Below are 18,957 nucleotides of genomic sequence, written 5' to 3' on the forward strand. Positions count from 1 at the left end.
TCTATAAGTCTATAATATATAACCAAACTATTGTTGTATGTAAAGCATATAAGGTTTTTAAAATGTTTAAGAAGCTTAATTTAAAATTAAATTAAAATGCAGAGCCCCCAGACCGGTGGCCAGGACCTGTGCAGTGTGAGTGCCACTGAAAATCAGCTCGCGTGCCACCTTTGGCATGAGTGCCATAGGTTGCCTACCCCGATCTAGGTGATTAACCTTCCTATATGTTCCATTAAAATATGCAAAAAGAATTTGGAATGATACATGGTCTTTTAAATTCTTTTTATTTACCTCATTTTTTAAGCAAATATGCCTGTTATCCATTATACACTTCTACTTGTGCTATTTAGATACACCTTAACAGTAGAATGTTTCTTTAATGAATTCCATTTTGTTAAACAAATAATGTGTAATGTTACGAAATTGCTGAACACTTTTATTGATATGTGAAATTCTTTGTTTTTTGGTAATTGTTTTTTGTTTTGTTTGCAGAATGCTCTTTTTAGTTGCATTAGCAGAAACGAGAGTAAGTATTCTCTATATAGTTAAATTTATTAATATTTATTTTTGTTCATTTTTATTTTCCCTTCTGTATTCTCAGTATTTACACCCCAGCACCTACAAGGAAGGGGTGTGTGTGGGGGGGGGTGTAGGAGGGAGCTCATGAGTGAAATAAATGGGAACATTCACATGAGTAAAGTTATATGCTTAAGTGTTTGCAGGAGCATGTGTGTATTTTTGTATATATATTTAGTTTAGATGTGAATGTGTATATCTGTTTATCTTCTCTATTTTTTGCTTTGTTTTTATTACTCAGGGCATTTGAACAGTTTCTTAGAAGTTCATCTGTTTCTGCTACTTTACTTCATTTTATGATTTAAAGTGAAAAATAAGTAACAGGCGTAGATGAAACTTTGATCAACAAAGTTACTGTCTTGCCACAAATTGATGGAGGGGAAGAAATGAAAAAAAGTTACACACATGGAATTCTCTCTTGATAAAAACATTTTTCAGGAAGTGTCTGTGTGTATTTAATAATGTGGCAACAAATATTTTTATGTGAATGAGCCAGATTTATTCAATCTCTTGTTTTTTGAATTGGGGTGTAACCGTTTGTAACTTATGTTAAAATGTCCCCAATTAATATTAAGTTGTTAAAGATAAGAGTGCAGTAAAACCCAACCTGGAACCTAAAAACTAACATCTAGGTTGGTTACAGAAAAATTTATTTAGATCACTGATTAACACTTTGATCAAACCAACCTTATTTAAAAGGAAAATGATTAGTTAAACAGGCATGCAATTATCTCTTAGACAATAGAACAATTATACTTACACTTTTTCATCTTTGAGTTTATGAATGGGTGATCAGTCCAGTGACTGAAGTACAGTTTTATATTCCTGGAACCTAATGGTATCCTTTTTTATGTTAATTGGAGCGCTCTTGCAATTTAGCAAAACTACTCCTTTTATAATCTGTTATAATACTAATTAACATTAAACTGCCCCGTAGCATAATTATAGTTTTGCCACCTTCTTATTGGCTCTTTACATACACATTATTTAAATTAACATCTGGGCTAAAGTCCTTCCCATACTATCAATACAGATAGCATTTTAATAAAACATCCACAATTCTTAAAAACAATAATTAAAAAGCTTGCTCAAGCTTGTTATAAACAAAGCACAACAGTAACATTACCTTGGGTCATGTTCTTGCTAACTTTTACTTTCCCATAATACTGTCTCTCCAATTTATCTCTAACTTTCTCACACTAACAACTTCCGTTTTCCAGACCCCTGTACGCTTAGGCCCCAAACCTAACTTCTGCTTATATCTTAACCTAAGTTATCCTAGAGGGTACAGGGGTCAGCTGCTCTCTTTTAGTCTTTAGTGTGTATATTCTAATTGTACTATAATACAAATATGTAAAGGCAAAATAACTGAATCTAAAATCTGATTGTCACCAAAACTCTCTCAAGCCCAAGACTAGCTGTAACGATTTTTCCATCCTTAGTAAACCCAGAAAATATTGGCCCCTTTACCAGCCTGCAGACCCACACAATTTCCATGTGTCTGATAATTATTTTAGTAGAGTTTGCAAAAACGGGGTCCTTCTTTAGAATAGTGAGTAGTATGAATGTCATTCTAAGTCTTTAAGTGAATTTATTGGTGGAGTATGTATGTTCTTTTTCTATGTATTTGTTTCTGTGCACAGGAACACAGTTATTTTTTCTTGTGTTTCCAGTGGGATCAGTTTGTTGTAGTTATGCAGGACATCATACAAACTGCCGGGAATATTGTCAAGCAATTTTTCGGACAGACTCTTCTCCTGGTCCTTCACAAATAAAAGCAGTTGAAAGTTACTGTGCCTCTATTAGCCCTCAGTTAATACACTGCGTGAACAACTACACACAGTCATATCCAATGAGAAACCCTACAGATAGTAAGTAAAACATTATAAAATGTTTTTATAACATTAAAAAAAAATGAAATGAAATATATAATATATTGTTAGATTTTGGGGTGAGTGTTATTAATTGTTATTATCTATTAATGCCATAGATCACTCTCTGCTTTTCTTCAGAGGGCTCAGTCTGCTAGTATTTAAAACTAAAGAAGCATCTGCTTGCCATTGTTGATTTTATTTCAAATGTTTAATCAACACGTCTTAATGTAAAGCACCATAGTGTAGAATACATTTGTTATTGTCATTAGATAGCTGCCAGCTGATAGATGACAATTTTTATTCTTTTGAATATTTAGGTTTGTATTGCTGTGACAGAGCAGAAGATTATACCTGCCAAAGTGCTTGTAAAAAGATTCTGATGTCAAAGAAAACAGAACTTGAAATTGTTGATGGACTTATAGAAGGATGTAAAACAATGCCTCTGCCTCAAGATCCACTCTGGCAGTGTTTTCTTGAGAGTTCAAGGTCTGTTCACCCTGGCGTCACTGTGCATCCTCCTCCTTCAACAGGCCTTGATGGGGCTAAATTGCATTGCTGTTCTAAAGCAAACACTTCCACATGTAGGTGAGTAGCCTTTTTTGTTACCCCTCCCTCGTTATAAGCAATTAATAGTGAAAATGCTCCAGAAGCTTCCTAGGTGACAGATGTTCTCATTCAAGTTTCAAATTGGGGTGGTTTGTAGAAGTTCAGCAAATTTGCTCCTCCATGATGTCAGTCATTGTGTGCTCCAGTCTTAACTTTCATGAAACAATATCTTTCAGGCTAGAGCTATTCCTTTTATCTCAGGTGAGTACCAAGCAAATTTAGGAGAAAGACCCAATAAATATGCTGTATCCATTGTTGCTGAGTGGAGTGGCAGATACTGGGGCAGGATGAAGTGGGGCATTTAGTTGCTGATAAGAATTAATGGGGGAAGAATAGCTTCAACTACATATATTTTTCCAATTTGACCCATCACAAATAATGCTTGAAAAACTTGCCATTATGGCCTTTACCAGCGAAAGCTGTGTAGTGATTCTGAATTAGAACTGAGCGAACAGTTCACAACATATAATTTATTCTAACAGTATGAGTTTTTTCTGGTCTCATATGTCCATGCACCATTTAATGCTTGAATAATTAATTTGTAATTATTAAAATGATTCGTGAATTGAATCGGTTAAACATAACTGTTGTGTAGTTTGTGACATAAGTTACCTAAATTATAGTACAAATTATGTAGTAATTTATAATAATCCAAATTTACCCCATCTTGGAGAGCTAAATCATCCAGTGAGATTACAGAAACAATACTATGTAACGTAAGCAACTCTCAGTAGTGTCAGTTGTGAATTTTACAATCATTAACAATTTGAAATTCACTTGTGGCAAATATTCAAGCTAAACAATGTGTTTTGCAAACATTTGCCATAATAAAGTTTAAATGTGTTAATGTCCTCAGAAAGCAGACCCCAAATGGTTGCAGTAAAATGAAAATTCACTTTTGAATTCAATGTATATTTTGAGATTTTTTTTTTTGTCTACTTGCTTGGATCTTCTATAAATGTTCCATTCAGTTTTCCCTTTGTATTTGATTCTCAGCTGTTGTTTATTAAATTTGGTTAAAACTGTAGGTATAGCAGGTCAAGGTTTCAATAATAAGCCACTATTTCTTTCAAAATTAAACGTTTGTCTGCAAAGCCACTTAGTTTTACTGTGTAAAATCTAAGCTCAGCAAGAGATTGGGTTTTTTTGGAATTCATATGATTCAGAAACACCTTCAGTGCTATAAGTGAATTTAGTCTGAATGTTTTCGCTTTATTTTAACATGCGTTTGGGAGAAGACTCAAATACCTGAAAGATACTATGCTAATGGCTAATTTTATGATTTTTCATTAGGCTTTCAGGCTATGATAATGTTAAAAGAACATTATTAAGGTTGCAGAGTCAAGCAGTCAAAAGTTAGGAAATGCCAGAAATAAGGTTGCTTGTACAACCTTAGTTATGTATGTAAGAGGATGCTCTGTGGGGATGGTGAATGCACAGTCTGTTCCACACTAGAAATGTAAAAAACTTGAGCATGTTCTGTCAGCAATTTTAGCTGATAAAACTGAAGAAATCTATTGAGCATGTACAAACTGTAATTTTTTTCAATGGCTTATAACTAGGCAAAATTTGGGTGAATTTTCACAGAGATGGCAAAATAAACAACCCTGATAGAAAGGTCACCTCCTTAAATTTGGCTTAGTCCTTGCTCCAAAGCATGCAGGCACTAGAGCTGTTCACAAAAAAGTCACCAGAGTTTAACATGAGTAAAACTGTGTGTTCTCCCCTGCCCCCAATCTCGTTCTCTGAACAGCTAAACTGTTTTGACTGAAAATTTTTGAAAAAAATTCTGCCTGAGGGAGACATAAAATATGTAAAATTTCATCCCAAATGGGTATGTTTGGCAAAGTTATGAGCAACTGAAAACAGGATCTTATAATGGGAGGTATGTCCTGGAATTATGCAATGCTGCTTCTCCTCCAAGATAGAACAATACAGTGCAGAACAATCAATATCGTATCCCTTCTGTTATTTACTTAGTTTGATGTTAAATTCTCAATTTATTTTAGTCTGCCTTCAGTTTTTCAATACGCTGTAGATTTTTATATTTCAGTGTGGTCATCTGGGAGGGAAAGCTGGATGTCTTGACAGTTGGGTAAAGGACAACTGTAGTGTTTGCCACCCAGGATGTGTGTAAAGTGGTGTGGGTATTTTTGGACCATGAAAACAGCTGAACTCCTCAAGCTTTGGGTACTAGGGGAAGACAAACATCTTCTCTTGCTCCCCATTTTGGACACGAGTGTATATAACCTGAAATTGAGGGATGGGGTTAGAAATTTTCCCCTCTTTATTGCCATCTGAGTTATCACCCACAGAAATGGGTGGAGCGATTTTCACCTCAGAGTTACTGTTTCAGGCTCTCCGCAAACTTCAATAGGTATCTTTGCATTGGTTGTACCCACTTCACATTTTGACATTTTCTTCACAAGCATCACAGCTAGAGGGTTACTTTGCTTTTTAAATGAAAGCTCCTCACTCTGGAGAACACTTGAATGGTCTGTCTGCAGCCACATATGGGGCCCAATTCTGAAAACTGTCTGGATGTCAAAAACTTCAGTGAGAATTTTGAAGGATGTGGGCTTTCATGATGAGGACCTGTAGTTTCTTTTTGTATGGTACAAGACTTCTGAAAAATTGTTTTTATTTTAATTTGTTTTTCAGGGAGTTGTGCACTAAACTTTATAGCACAAGCTGGGGCAATACACAGAGTTGGCAAGAATTTGATCGCATTTGTGAGTACAGCCCAGTTGAAGTTTCCATGTTGACCTGTTTAGCAGACGTACGAGAACCTTGTCAACTGGGCTGTAGAAATCTCACTTACTGCACTAATTTTAATAACAGGTAGGAGAAATGTATTAAATATTTCATAAAGCAATTCCTGTGTGTTGAGTAAATTTTTTTTCAGATTTGTGCTTCATGTTATAGGGTTTTTCCCCAAAGATTGTTTTGTAATCAGAGAGTGACTTTTTTATTTAATTATTAAAGTAAAATCTTTTTAGAAAGATTTTTGAGAAACAGTGTTTAATTTTGAAACACAAAGCACACTTCAGAAAGACATATTCAATGCTATCATGATGCGGCTGATTGGAATAAAAGTTTGTGTATAGTAAAATCTTGCTACTTGTTAGTAAAATGTTTCCCCAACTGTTCATTGTACAGACAAATAGACAGTGTTTGCTCGTTGTTGTTTTGTTTTAGATATGTATCTAGTTCTAGATATGTATGTTTCTACACATAAGAATACAGTTTCCACAAATGTTCTTAAAATTCATTGCTCTGCCGTTTAGGAAACAAAACCTGGACCTTTTTTAAAAGCAAAAAAACTGGGTTATCTTGAATACTATATACCATATATTGCAAAATGTAGCCAAAATACATAGTGTTTCATATTGCATTTTAAAATTTTCCTGAGAGAGCACTAGAATGTCTCATAACGATCTGTTCTTTTTCAGAATTCTTATTCTTTCAGAAATATAAAAATCAGAGTTGTATTCAGGGAGCTTTTTAAAAAAGAACTGAATTTTCCCAGCGCATTGTGGTGGTGGTGAATGTGCTCTGAAAGAATACAAATGTATTCATTTTTAACCTTGTCCCCTATTTAGTTATATAATATATGTAAAAATAAGGTACAGGATCACTAATGAATACATCAACAATTTTAAATGTATATGTGAAAGTCTGTCACTGAGTTAGATCCCTCCAACTTGGTCTAGGAATTACAGATGATCTAGACACAACAGGTGAAATCCTTTGAACACTTTATTTTCTCATTTTTATTACTTTTAAGGTAGCTTCTTGAAATAATTTTTATTTGAAAATTTATATGAAATCATTTCCTTTCAGGTGTTCACAATTGTCTTTTATACCACTATGACACATAGCATAGGGTTGTAGAATTTGTTGTATAAAGTAAATTTATTTTTTCCCTGCTGTATAAAGATGCTATATTAACTTTTTCCTTTAAGACCAACAGAACTTTTTAGAAGCTGCAATGCTCAGTCAGACCAAGGAGCCATGAATGACATGAAGCTTTGGGAGAAAGGAAGTATTAAGATGCCATTTATAAACATTCCTGTTCTTGACATTAAAAAATGCCAACCAGAAACGTGGAAGGCAATTGCTTGCTCACTGCAGATTAAACCTTGTCATAGTAAATCTAGAGGAAGTATTATCTGCAAGTAAGTACATTCATAAGTCTTCTTAACTTCAGTAGTTTTTCAGTTTACATATAAACCAAAACCACAATCTACTATAGTACTGGGTTTCGCTTGTGTTAGAAAAGGCAAATACAGAAGGAATGTGATATTGAATAGTTGATGTACTTCCAGTAAAGTCAATGAGAGTTGAAAGTCCTAAACTCTTACCTAAATAGAGTGTAGAGAAGAATCTCTCCGTGTTTCTATTATAAAGGTCATTTTTCAGGTTTTTACATCCTGCTTTACATATATAAATATACAGGACAGAGGTCGGAAGGGCAAACAGTGGTGCAGAAGAGACTTGTCCAAGGTCACAGCATATCAGTGTAACAGTTGGAGAGGACCCACGTCTTCTGATTCCCAGGAAAGTGTTCTTTCCACTAGACCATTCTTCCTCTCCTAGGCAGACTAAATTATATATATATATTATATGTAAAACCATTTCTCTGCAAGACTACTGCCTGTCTGTTTTTTTTCTTGATCCCTGCAGTGCTTGAATTGGGGGAGAGTGGAAACTCTTCATCTCCTACCTGAGTTGCATTCAATACAGATATTCTTTCTTTCTTTCTTTTAGTGATGTGATCATCCTCTTTCCCCTTTTCTGGTGTGGGGGTTTGCAGTCATATGTAGGACAAGTAACAAAACATAATTTACTAACTTTCAAATTGTTTTTTCCCCCATTCTTTCATTTGATTCTCGGTCTCCTTTCATCTCCCACTTTCATTCTTTTAAATACATAACATTTTCTTCCTCTTTTTTTCCATTGTTTTCTTTCCCCTTTTATTGTTTTACTGACCTTTTTATTTTCAGTCCCCATGCTTTCTCTCCACGATAATCTTTTTTCTCTGTCATTAGCTTCCTTATTTCCCCACATGTATTAATAATTTTTAAGTATTCTCAATCGCTCTTGAGGGAGCAGAGTTTGTATTTTCCGGCTGGTATTGGCTTCTGACTGCAGCCAATGCTCTGTGGATGCTTTCTGGGTGGTATCACAATTCCCACACAAATGGTGCTGGATGAGTTGTTGTATTGTCCTAGTTCTCACCCTTTCCAGTCATTAGGCGTGAAAGTGAGGTGTGGGCCACATCAATAGTAAAGGGGGAAAAACCACTGCCTCTGACAGAAGCAGCAAAGGAAGACACTGCCATTCTTTTTGAGCTCCACATGCATGCTAAGTATGTGGGCGGTTGTGACACTCTCCGCAGAGCACCCAGAACCATAAGCCATTGTGTTACCTCACTGCAGCAGCAAGAGTGAGTTTTTTCTGGGTCTTAAACTATGTGTCAGCTCCTTGCCACACCAGTCTGTCCACCTCACCAGCAAACCAGTGAACAGGTTCCCAAGTTTCCCAGGACAGCTCTGTGCTGTGTCCAGTCCCTCTTACTGAACACTTACAGAAATTATTAAGTTTTCTGCCCCCAAGGAGACAGTGCACATGCCCGCCTGTTGGTTTAGCTGAGGACTTGCACTTTACTTCATTATAACAGCACTGAGATGATTTATAGTAAAACTAAGAATAAATGTATTAATAAAGAACGTAGATTTAAGTGATACTAAGCAAGAGAAAAGGAGACAGGTATGGATACAAACAAAACAAAATAAAACACACTTTCTAGTGTTGAAGCTGTAACTTTAGCAAGCTACAACTTTGATTAAACAGCTTTTTTGCTTACTTCAAGCTACTGGCATCATCAGCCGTTGGGAAGGAGAATCCAGCGGTCACAGAATGAGAGGATGCTGGCTCTTTGTCCTCTAAGTGATGGATAACTAGAACGTCTTTTTCCTCCCCTTGTATTTTCTAAAGTCTATAGTCTTTGTATAAAGAGTCAATACTTCCTGGGGTTCAGAGTCTGGTGTTTCCCCTGGTGTGCTCACCCAGGTGTTTCCTCCAGCTCTTGTTAGCCTGATTGCTTTTTTTCTTGTATGTAAATGTACTTTCTTTGTCCACTGCCTGTAATGAAGCCAGGCAGAAGGTAAATCCACACTCTTCTTCAAGTGATTGCACATGTGCACAGTTGTCAGTTTTTACCCTTAGCAATACCCATTGGTGGCCTGAGTGCCCTCTACTGTCTCATGCACATTGCACAGACATAGAAGGCCAACGTACCCCAGGCCTGCTTAGCTCCTTCCTACTGCCTGTGATAGTTGTTAGATTTCCCTGTCCTTCTGCAAGTTTTTTCTCAATACCTTTTTATAGTACCCATGTTTAATTTAGTTTAGTTAGTAAAATAAAAATAAAAAAGTTGTTGTGTGGTTCTGGCACCCAGTTTGGATACCAGTCCCAGTACTGGAGATATGCTGCGCTCTCTGAGTTTCAAGGCTTGCTGCTCCTGTGGTAAGGCTATGCCTGATAGTGACCCTCACCCCAGTTACCTTATTTGCTTGGGGGAGGCTCATGTAAGGCTAGTGTGGCATTTGTAACAACTTTAAGCCCTGTTGAAAAAAAGACAGGGAAGCCAAGCTAAAATATCTGCTGTTGGACTCTGTGCTGAGGCCTCCATCTGAGCCCTCTACCTTGTCCAATTATCAAGGATCTCTTCATCTCTCAGTGGCGCATTTCTGGCATTACAAGTTCCAAGAAGCAGATCAGTGTCACTGGTTCTGAAGAAGAGGCATTGGAAATCGAACTCAGTATTAGTCATCAAAAGACTCGAAGAGGATGAGGTCTTCTAAAGACTCTAAGGTGCATGCAAAGAGGAGGCACTCCTCAGAGCACACTTCTAAACAACAGAGTTCGTTGACTGCAAAGCACAGTGCGGCCCTGTCAAGACCAGCTTCAGAAGCACCTTCATCAGCAGCTTCTCACACACGGTAACCATAGTTACTAACCTTTCCGTAACTGTTGTTGTGCAAGACATCTTGAAGATGTCCATTTAATGACCTGCTCTCTTTCCCCTCTCTATTGGATTTGTTCTGGTAGGAAAGAACTGAGGGGGGCCTGAGGTAGCTCAGCCCTTTATGCCTATGTGATGAGTGTGAGACAACAGAGGTTGTTTGGGCTGCCCTGTTGGTACTGCTAGGGGTAAAAGGTTTCTGACAACTGTTCACTGGCGCACTCACACACCTAAAGTGGGATGGGCATGTGCAACACATCTCGAAGAACAACAGTTATGGAAAGTTAGTAACTGTTTGTTTTTCCTTTGTGTTAAGGCAACCTTGTTTATCCACTGCCTCCAAAACATATTTTAGGAAACATTTCCAGCACATAGACATAACTTTTCATACAGAAACAGTACATACATCACACAATGTTATTCATGACCAGCATGTGACCAGTTCTTATATATCTTACAAGACTGTTTGCCTAAATATCCTGACGGTGTGTGCGCCCTTTGTCAGCTGGCATAAAGGGGCTTTTAAGGTCACAGAGGTTTTTGTTGGTTTTCTTGTTGTCTTTGCTTTGGCACAGTTACAAAACAAACTGTCCAAACCCAGGGTGAAAAAATCTGCAGTTTCAGCAATAAGTTTCTATAATTCCTATCTTCATACCATAAATGTATACCTCTCTGTATGTTTGTGAGCGATGAGTGGTATAAATGATTGGGGGAAATTAATTTTTTTTATTCTTCTTTTAAAAAAAAATTTCCCTCCAGTATTGTGTTCATTGTGTATAATTATTTATTTTCTCTGAAGATCAGATTGTGTGGAAATTCTCAAGAAATGTGGAGACCAAAATAAATTTCCTGAGGGCCACACAGCTGAAAGCATTTGTGAACTTCTATCTCCAACAGATGACTTTGAGAACTGTATCCCTTTGGATACATACCTAAGTAAGTACCAAAATATCTGTGCAACAGGGTTGGAATGCAAAATGCTTTTGAATTCTAAAAATTGGTTTTTCATTTTTTAAAATGGAATCACATGAAATTATTCAGCTGAAAGTATTTCATCTAATATATTGGACCAGAACCCCAGCATGGCTTCACTTCTGCAGCTTCAATTGATGTATATTAATTTATATTAGCTGAAAATCTGGCCCATTGAATCTTAATGTTCTTCAAAATAATGCCTTTTTTATAAGGTTAACTACCCTGTGTATCAGAAAGAACCCCATCACACCCCAGAGTACTGAGAAACAAGACGACAATCAAACATTACCCCCACATTTCCTTACACAAAAGACATCTGTCACAGTTTTAGGGTAACTGCATCTGCATTTCTCCCTCCTTTCTCCACTGTAGAACTCAGGCCTTCCGCTGTTCCACTACCATCTGAGCAGAGATTTGAGGCTGCACAGCCCCCTGCCATATACTGTGATATCCCCAGCAAGCCAGTCTGCCAAACAGCCAGTACTTCTGCTGTGCTTTCTCTCTGAGGGCTATAGCCAGTGAGTGCCAGCAATTTCAAGTTATTACACAGCTCATTCTCAGCAGAGTATATTTATTGGGGTAAAAGGACAGAGAGAAAACGTACATAAAACTATTCATGGATTTACATGCTTACTAAATATACTAGAAGTTGTACATGAGGCCCTGGTAGGCCAAAGCCGCCCCCCCCCTCCCCCCCCCACACACACCTGTGAGTACTTTACGGCTCGTACTGTCTGGCCTATCTTAATTACAGTGGTTTTTTTTGTTTTGTTTTTGTGCTTTAAACATAAAATACAATATGTGCATGTGAATGCAATATCTGTCCCAGCATCCTTCACAACATCCACTTCTCATCATTCCCAGAAGTGGTGTATTAAAGATTTTGAGATGCATGTTTCTGTATTTGAGTTACCTTTCCCATGTCTTTGTCTCTCCTTTCCCCTCACTTTCCTTTTTCTCTTTATGCAAGGAAGTCATTACTACAGAGTTGAGGGAAACTGAGTTGAATCTTAACAGTTCACCAGTGACACCAAATTGTCTTCAAGAAACTATGTATGTTTCCAATTCATCTTAAGGCTGTCCTTTAACAACCCTGCTGTTGCTGTCATGGGGTTTCTCTTGATTAGAGACTGCCAATCAATCCCAATTTTTGTTTTGTGTTGTAAACAAAACTTATTTGGGGAACAAGATTGATCAAACACGTGGTTACTTGCGAGCAGAATTTGGGCCAGGGTTTTCAGGAGTGAAGTGCTTAATATGTTAACCCATTATAAGTAACCTCTCATTTCAAGCTTCTACATAAGCATTCTCAACAGTGGAGAATGAAAGATTTCAAGGAATTGTATGTGGCAGAATAAAATTCAATGTTCAAAATAGGAAATGCCATGCTTTATTAGAAAAAATATCATGGACCTCATTATTTAAATCACGGCAGCTGATCTGTAATTACAATTTCAGGCCCAAGTTCTTTAGGTAACATTGTGGAGGAGGTTACACATCCATGTAATCCAAATCCGTGTGCTGCCAATCAGTTGTGTGAAGTAAATAGAAAAGGATGTCAGTCTGGAGAACCCTGTCTTCCTTATTTTTGTGTTCAAGGTAAGAGGTTTGGACTACTATTTACACTTTAGCTGTTAGTTAAACGTGAATGGTAGAAATTTTGCTAAACATTTTAAAATGTGCTGGTAATATTCCAAAAAAGGAAAAACTGTTTTAAGATTGCCATGGTTACTATTTTTTCCTCAACAAGGAGAGGGTTGTCTTTTCAACTTTTCTTTTTTAGATCTCCCCAAGAATTTCTCATTTCCCTTTTTCATTTTTCTCCCATCCCTCAAAAGGAATTTTCTGTCCGATAGGAGATCTGAATGTTTTTTATTTTATTTCAATTTAGAATAAATAAAAGTGCCTTTATTCAGCCTCTGAGCATCATGCCAATTATTTAAAATTGCAAAAACATAATGCAATACGAATCAACTCACCCGTTCAGCAAGCAGCAGCATACAATCAAATACTACTTCCCAGCCAGGTGAAACAAATGGACCCTGCAGTGAGTCCTGAAAGTCCTCAGATATCGGCTGTTTCAGACCAGGCTCTCGAACGTTCTAAGAGCCCTGGAGGTCCTTATGGCAAATGCCTGAGCAGTTGTCCTCTCTATAATATTGAGAGTGATCTAGCAACAATGCTTCTATTAACCGATCGATACTCTGACCTGTATTAGAGAGAGCTGGTATCTCAAGTAGGTTGGTCCTAGGCCATAGAAAGCTTAATAGGTCAAAAATAGCACCTTAAAGTCTTTCCAGAAACTCGCAGGTAAACAGTGCAGGTCCTAGAGCAGTGTCAGGTGTCATCTATAGAATGCCACCTGAGCTGCCTTTTGCAAATCATGAATTTGAGATGTAGCCTCACATCTAGGGTACACGGCAATAGTTTAAATTTGAAGTGGCAAGGACATGGTTGATGGTAGCAAGATACTCATTTAAAAGATACAGCCGTATCCATATATGGTAAAATGCCTTTTTGACTTCTGCTACCTGATTCTCTAACCAGACTCTCAAGTCATAAACCCAGTCACACCATCAATCTTATGGACAGATATCACCACCATTTCTTCCAGTTCCCTTTTAAGAAGCAGGATTCAACCTGTGGCCTGGAGGCCACTTGGGCCCCTAAATTTTGTCCCTTGAGGGCAATTGTGTTAGGAAGTAATATTTTTATTTGATTGTGAATTGAAAATATGTCCCCTTGAGAGGAGACTGATTTAATTGAAGTTTTTGAATCAGATCCATTGCTACTGGGAATAAGCAGAGGTTATCACCTCCCCAGCTACATCCCAGCATTTCCCTCTCAGCCTCAGGAGCATCTCTGATGAGAGCTGGGAGTGCTCTGAACAGCTGCTGTTACTTTACTCCTGCAGCTGCTCAGCAGTTTCCCTCACTGGCCATCTGCTATATCACAAAGGAAGGAAGGGTAGCTTGCTGGCTGGCTGTTCCAAGACCTACATCCCTGCTGGGCTGTGGGAGCCCTGGAGAGAAAGAATGGATAGGTGCTCGAGTGGCTCTGCCTGAGCCTAGAGAACTAGTTAAAAGTATTGATTGTGTCCCCATGACTTTTATTAAAAAGTATGTTTGGCCCTGAGACTAAAAAAGATGGATTGCACTGCACTGGATTGCACTGGCCTGACTTCGTTACAAGAGAGAGAGTCAAAGTGGTTGATCTAGGCACAAACAAACCCGTTGCTGATGGAGACAGAAACTGTATTTCAGAAGGTGCTCAGAAGATTGAAATGTGACTCTAACAGCTTCCTTGTGTTTTTAATAGTTTTTTAATTAATTGACAATCCATGGGTTTAGTTTAGTAATTAATCAGTTACTCTTATCTTACTTAAAACAACAAAAAAACCCAAACCCAACATTAGTTCTTTGAGTTACTGTCCTTAGGGGTGCACCATGTAGATGCCCATACACCTTCCATTGAAGATTTGTTCAACAGGTCTGTGGGTCCATGCTTGCATCTTTCATTTCCATGTGCTCCAGAACAAGGATATATAGGGAGGGTCAGACTTACTGCCACTCACTTCCTTTTCAACCACCTGTGTTTAGAGACAGAGTTTTGCAGTGTCCACTAGCTTATTTTCTAGCTATTGGTACCTTATTTTATTTTAGTATTCCTTATTTTTCCCTGGGCACAAGTTTGCCAACTTTGGACTTGGATGCTGGCACCTATTCTACCACTGGTACCGACTCATCTACTAGTACCAACTGCTCTGCCTCCTCTATTGGACATGGGATGATACGTCTTCAGAGTTGAACATCTCTATCCAGGATTTGACTACCTTTCCCTTACAGCCTCCGTCCCTTGTTATGTACCCTGACAAGAATACTCTGGGAATTAGTCATCATCCTCCCTGCCAATGTTGGCAGGAACATCCCTGGGGTCCCACCCCGTTTCCATATGCCTTGCCACATTGGCATTCTACCACATGGGCCCTCTTCACTGACCGGTTTTACAGGATGCCTTGATGTAAAAAGGCCTGCCAGAGGAGCCTTCAGGCCCAGAGTACCCCTTCCACAGCAAGCTCCACCTTCTCAGGGAGACTTTTTTTTTTCCAGAGGATCAGGAGCCATTGGAGCCTCCTTCCAATAAATGATTGGTGTCCCCAGATGAAGCAGTCCTGTCCCCTCCATCATCCTGCACTGATGACTTTAAAGTTTTTTGGGATCTGATGAAGAGTGTGGCAGAGACACTACAAATTCCCCTTGAGAAGGTTCAAGAGGCCCAGCATTACCTACTGGATATTTTCCACACTCCATCTCATCTGCTCTATAGCAGACCCCTCAGACCACAGCGAGGTCTTGCTTACAGCTCCTGGGCCATATGGCAGCCTGCACATTTGTTATACCTCACTCCAGAGGCCTCCAAGTCTGGCTTGAACTGTTAATACATGCAACAGACACAGCCTGTCCAAAGGTGTCCATTCTCTAGAGAGTCCTCGACTCTCTCAGTTGCTGGAAGGACCACTGCAGGTTCAACTCTCCCTATATAACCTTGTTCTGGAGCATGAGAATGTGTAGGGTACAGGTGTGGACACTACTGATGAAAAAATTCCAGGAAAAGGTGCACATGCATGCCATACACCTAGCATCGAGCACCCACAATGACAAAATATCTTGAACTCTTAACTACTGTAGAGGTAAGTAATCTCTTCTTTCCTGTTCCTTTCACTATCCCTTGTACCTCCTGGCTTTTAGTCCTCCTCCTCCTCCTTTTCCTTTCTCTATCTCTATCTCACTGCTGCTTTTCTATCTCTTCCTCTTTCTTATTCTTTCTTTCCCTTAAAATAAAAAGGAATAAAAAAGTTAACATTTTCATAATGTGTTCTTGAGTGTTTTCAAAATGCACACAAGAATGGAAGCGAGGAAGAGGAAAGGAGGTCAGGAAAGAGAAACAACAGAGCTTAGCTGCCAGACTTTAATACAAGTTAGGGGCTGGTGTATCTTGAAGAGTGTGGCATTTGTCATGTCCACTTATTCTGCTGCAGAATGATGGGAAACTGGGAGAGCTGATTAGAGTGATGTGAAACTACATATTTTCTTTTTGCATTTGCATGCAAAAAGTAGTATTTCTGCATGTACTTAGGAATTTTATCTTGGGCAAATTCTTCACATTTCTGCCAGTTATCATTGATCCTGAAAATGAAAATGGTGAAATTCTTTCCCTAGAGCAATATTATGGATTGTACCAATGTCATTATTCACAGAGAACCACATTTGGATGCAAAATGAAACTCCTCTGCCTCCAAAAACTGCTTTCCATTTTTGCAGAAATTTGAAGATGTATATATTTTTTTCCACAAATCCCCAGAAGTGATTTTTCACCATCAGAATTTCTTCACACAGAGTATTTGTTATTCCTAAACAGTTCTTAAATGTAATTAATTTTTATTGAGCTAATGTTTCTTTTGTGTGCATAGGTTGCAAGTTGGGAGAAGCTTCAGATTTTATTGTCCGCCAAGGTACACTTATTCAGGTTCCATCATCTGCAGGAGATGTTGGTTGCTTCAAAATTTGTACCTGTGGACAGAGTGGACTGTTAGAAAACTGTATGGAGATGCATTGTGTTGACCTCCAAAAGTCATGTATTGTTGGAGGACAAAGGAAAAGTAAGTACAGGATTAGACTCAGTTTCTACGAACTAAGAGCGTATTTTCTGGGAGGGCTTGAAGGCCCTGTCCCGTCAGCACTGGTTCATGTTCTCTGGCCTTTTCAAGTTCCCTGACAGTGTGAGTTATTTAAGGAGCCATGGTGCCAATGGCTCTCCCTCCAGGGAGTACACTTGGAACTCCTCCGAATTGGGCGTGGCAGTAGTGCAGAAGAGCATAAGTGAATGCTGCCTCTGGCGGTCTTGACTTAGACAGGCTTACTCCACAGAGTTGGTGGGGGAATGCTGTGCAGAGAGAGCTTATTCCCCAGTCCCTACTCCTGCAGTGATACAATATCATGTGTTTGAGCAACATTCTTCATTAGGTGGTTTCATGAGATTTCTATAGAGAAAAATAGTCTCTGCACAACATAAAGTACATAAATGTTTCTTAAAAAGAGAGAACAAAAACCACACACAGCAGCAAGACATAAATATTGATTATTTAATTGTTACCTAAAAGTGTAACTGCTTTTATGGAAGTTTTTTCTTTCAGTACTCTACTAGTATACTCTAAATAGTTCCATGGATTTCATTGTTTACAGTTAATGCATATATTAAGTTTACCCATTGTTTTATCCATAGTTTACAAGTGCCTCTCTTTGGGTTTGGTTTAGAAACTTCATTAGAACTTAGCTGAATCAAATAATGCTATGGTTCAAGTTAGGGTAAAAAAAACCTATTTGTAAAGCATTTGTCCGTAGTTCCTCATGGAATGATGAAGATGAAAGATTGATTTTGCTTTCATAAAGGCAGGAGTTGCTTATTCTAACATTCATTTTTTGTGGTCTTTTTATTTAGAGTTTACAATGGGTTACTCACAGTAGTAACCATTATGGTCTGTAATAAATGTTTGCAAGATCAGGTCCAATGTAGGAATTGATCTTCAGATAACTTTTACCATATGTGAAAAAATCTATAATAATGCAATGTTAATGTTGCAAATTTAAATAAGTTAGTTGTTTTACAGTCACTTAGATTCAACAGACTAACCACTCCTTAATCTAGTCTGCTTTCATATTGTTGCTATTTCTGTAATGAAATACAGATAAATGTATTTACTAATTTTGGCTTATTTATTATGAAGGGTTGCCATCTAGATTAAGGGGTGATTAGTTTATTGAATCTTATGGAATGTCTGCACTGCGGTTGGACACTCGCAACTGGCCCATGCTAGCTGACTTGGGCTCACAGAGCTTAGGCTGTGGGGCTGTTTTCTTTCTTTCCTTACTTCACAGGGTCCTAGAGCCTGGGGTCTACACCGCAGTTAAACAGCTCCTTAGCCCAAGCCTCATGAGCCTGAGTCAGTTGGCATAGGTCAGCCACAGATTTTTAATTGCAGCGTAGACATACCCTAAGTGACAGTGAAAGTAAAATACTGATCACCCTGCCTGAAACCAAATTGGGACTTGGCAGCTGCAATATTAAGGACTCAGTCCTGAAAACTCTGAGGATAGGCCTTTATGTTTCTGTATATCCCTTTAAAGGGTCTGGCCCGAAGTTTCTCTATGCTGTTTTGCCAGTATGTCTCAGCAGTGACTGTAAACACTCATTGTTCCGTACTGCTACTGAGTAGACACAGCTGCCTGCAGCTAATAATGCCAGATTGTGATGTGTTGGTTTTTTTTAACTAGGACAGATGTGCACTGGAAGCTAGTTTTAAGACCATAAATAACATTTGCAAATTATTGACTATGGGTTAGACTGAGATATTATTCTCGGCTCATAAAAAGGGCAGGGAAGTGAGCAGTGCAAAGGGTGCAGGCTCATAAATAAGGATCTAGCTCAGGATGTGATGGTCTGTTACTTCACATTTTAAACAGAAATTTTAATACTATTCAGGGAAAAAAATCTATAATACAAAAGTTAGCAAACTTGCCTGTAGTTTACCTAAGCGCAATTCAACAGAAAAGTATCTTTAAACATATCTTTAAGAAAGTCATACATTAAAAAAAGATCACAAGCCAAGGTGTTATAAACATTTTTAGACCAAACTGGAGAGCGTTAGCATTTTCATTTCCTGCGTATTTTATTTTTGCAACCTTAACATTATAGTTTTTTACATAGGTTTAAGCATTTTATTAAAAAACAAAAACACAAAAAACCCCAGGAACTGCCTTAGTGTTCTTCCCCACTTTCCCATTAGTCAGAAACACGAGTGAGTGGATTTTCCTCAAGTTAAATGCAAAAACATTCTGA

General features: G+C 38.1%; 1 protein-coding gene across 8 annotated transcripts in view; it reads left to right on the plus strand.

Moving 5' to 3' along the window:
- The window catches only part of RECK (reversion inducing cysteine rich protein with kazal motifs), a 150,974-nt gene that overhangs the window by 98,077 nt on the left and 33,940 nt on the right, over positions 1–18,957 (plus strand). For 7 of the 8 annotated variants that reach the window (XM_039527833.1, XM_039527837.1, XM_039527829.1 and 4 more), the window contains 8 exons: positions 493–526; positions 2,250–2,447; positions 2,768–3,035; positions 5,718–5,897; positions 7,022–7,234; positions 10,886–11,022; positions 12,520–12,660; positions 16,532–16,720. In XM_039527833.1, coding sequence (XP_039383767.1) covers positions 493–526; positions 2,250–2,447; positions 2,768–3,035; positions 5,718–5,897; positions 7,022–7,234; positions 10,886–11,022; positions 12,520–12,660; positions 16,532–16,720 — 1,360 coding nt within the window. The remainder of the gene's footprint in view (positions 1–492; positions 527–2,249; positions 2,448–2,767; positions 3,036–5,717; positions 5,898–7,021; positions 7,235–10,885; positions 11,023–12,519; positions 12,661–16,531; positions 16,721–18,957) is intronic. The other variant, XM_039527835.1, reaches the window with a different exon arrangement.

The sequence above is a fragment of the Mauremys reevesii genome, linkage group 2 (assembly GCF_016161935.1).
Source record: "Mauremys reevesii isolate NIE-2019 linkage group 2, ASM1616193v1, whole genome shotgun sequence".
Classification (NCBI taxonomy): domain Eukaryota; kingdom Metazoa; phylum Chordata; order Testudines; family Geoemydidae; genus Mauremys; species Mauremys reevesii.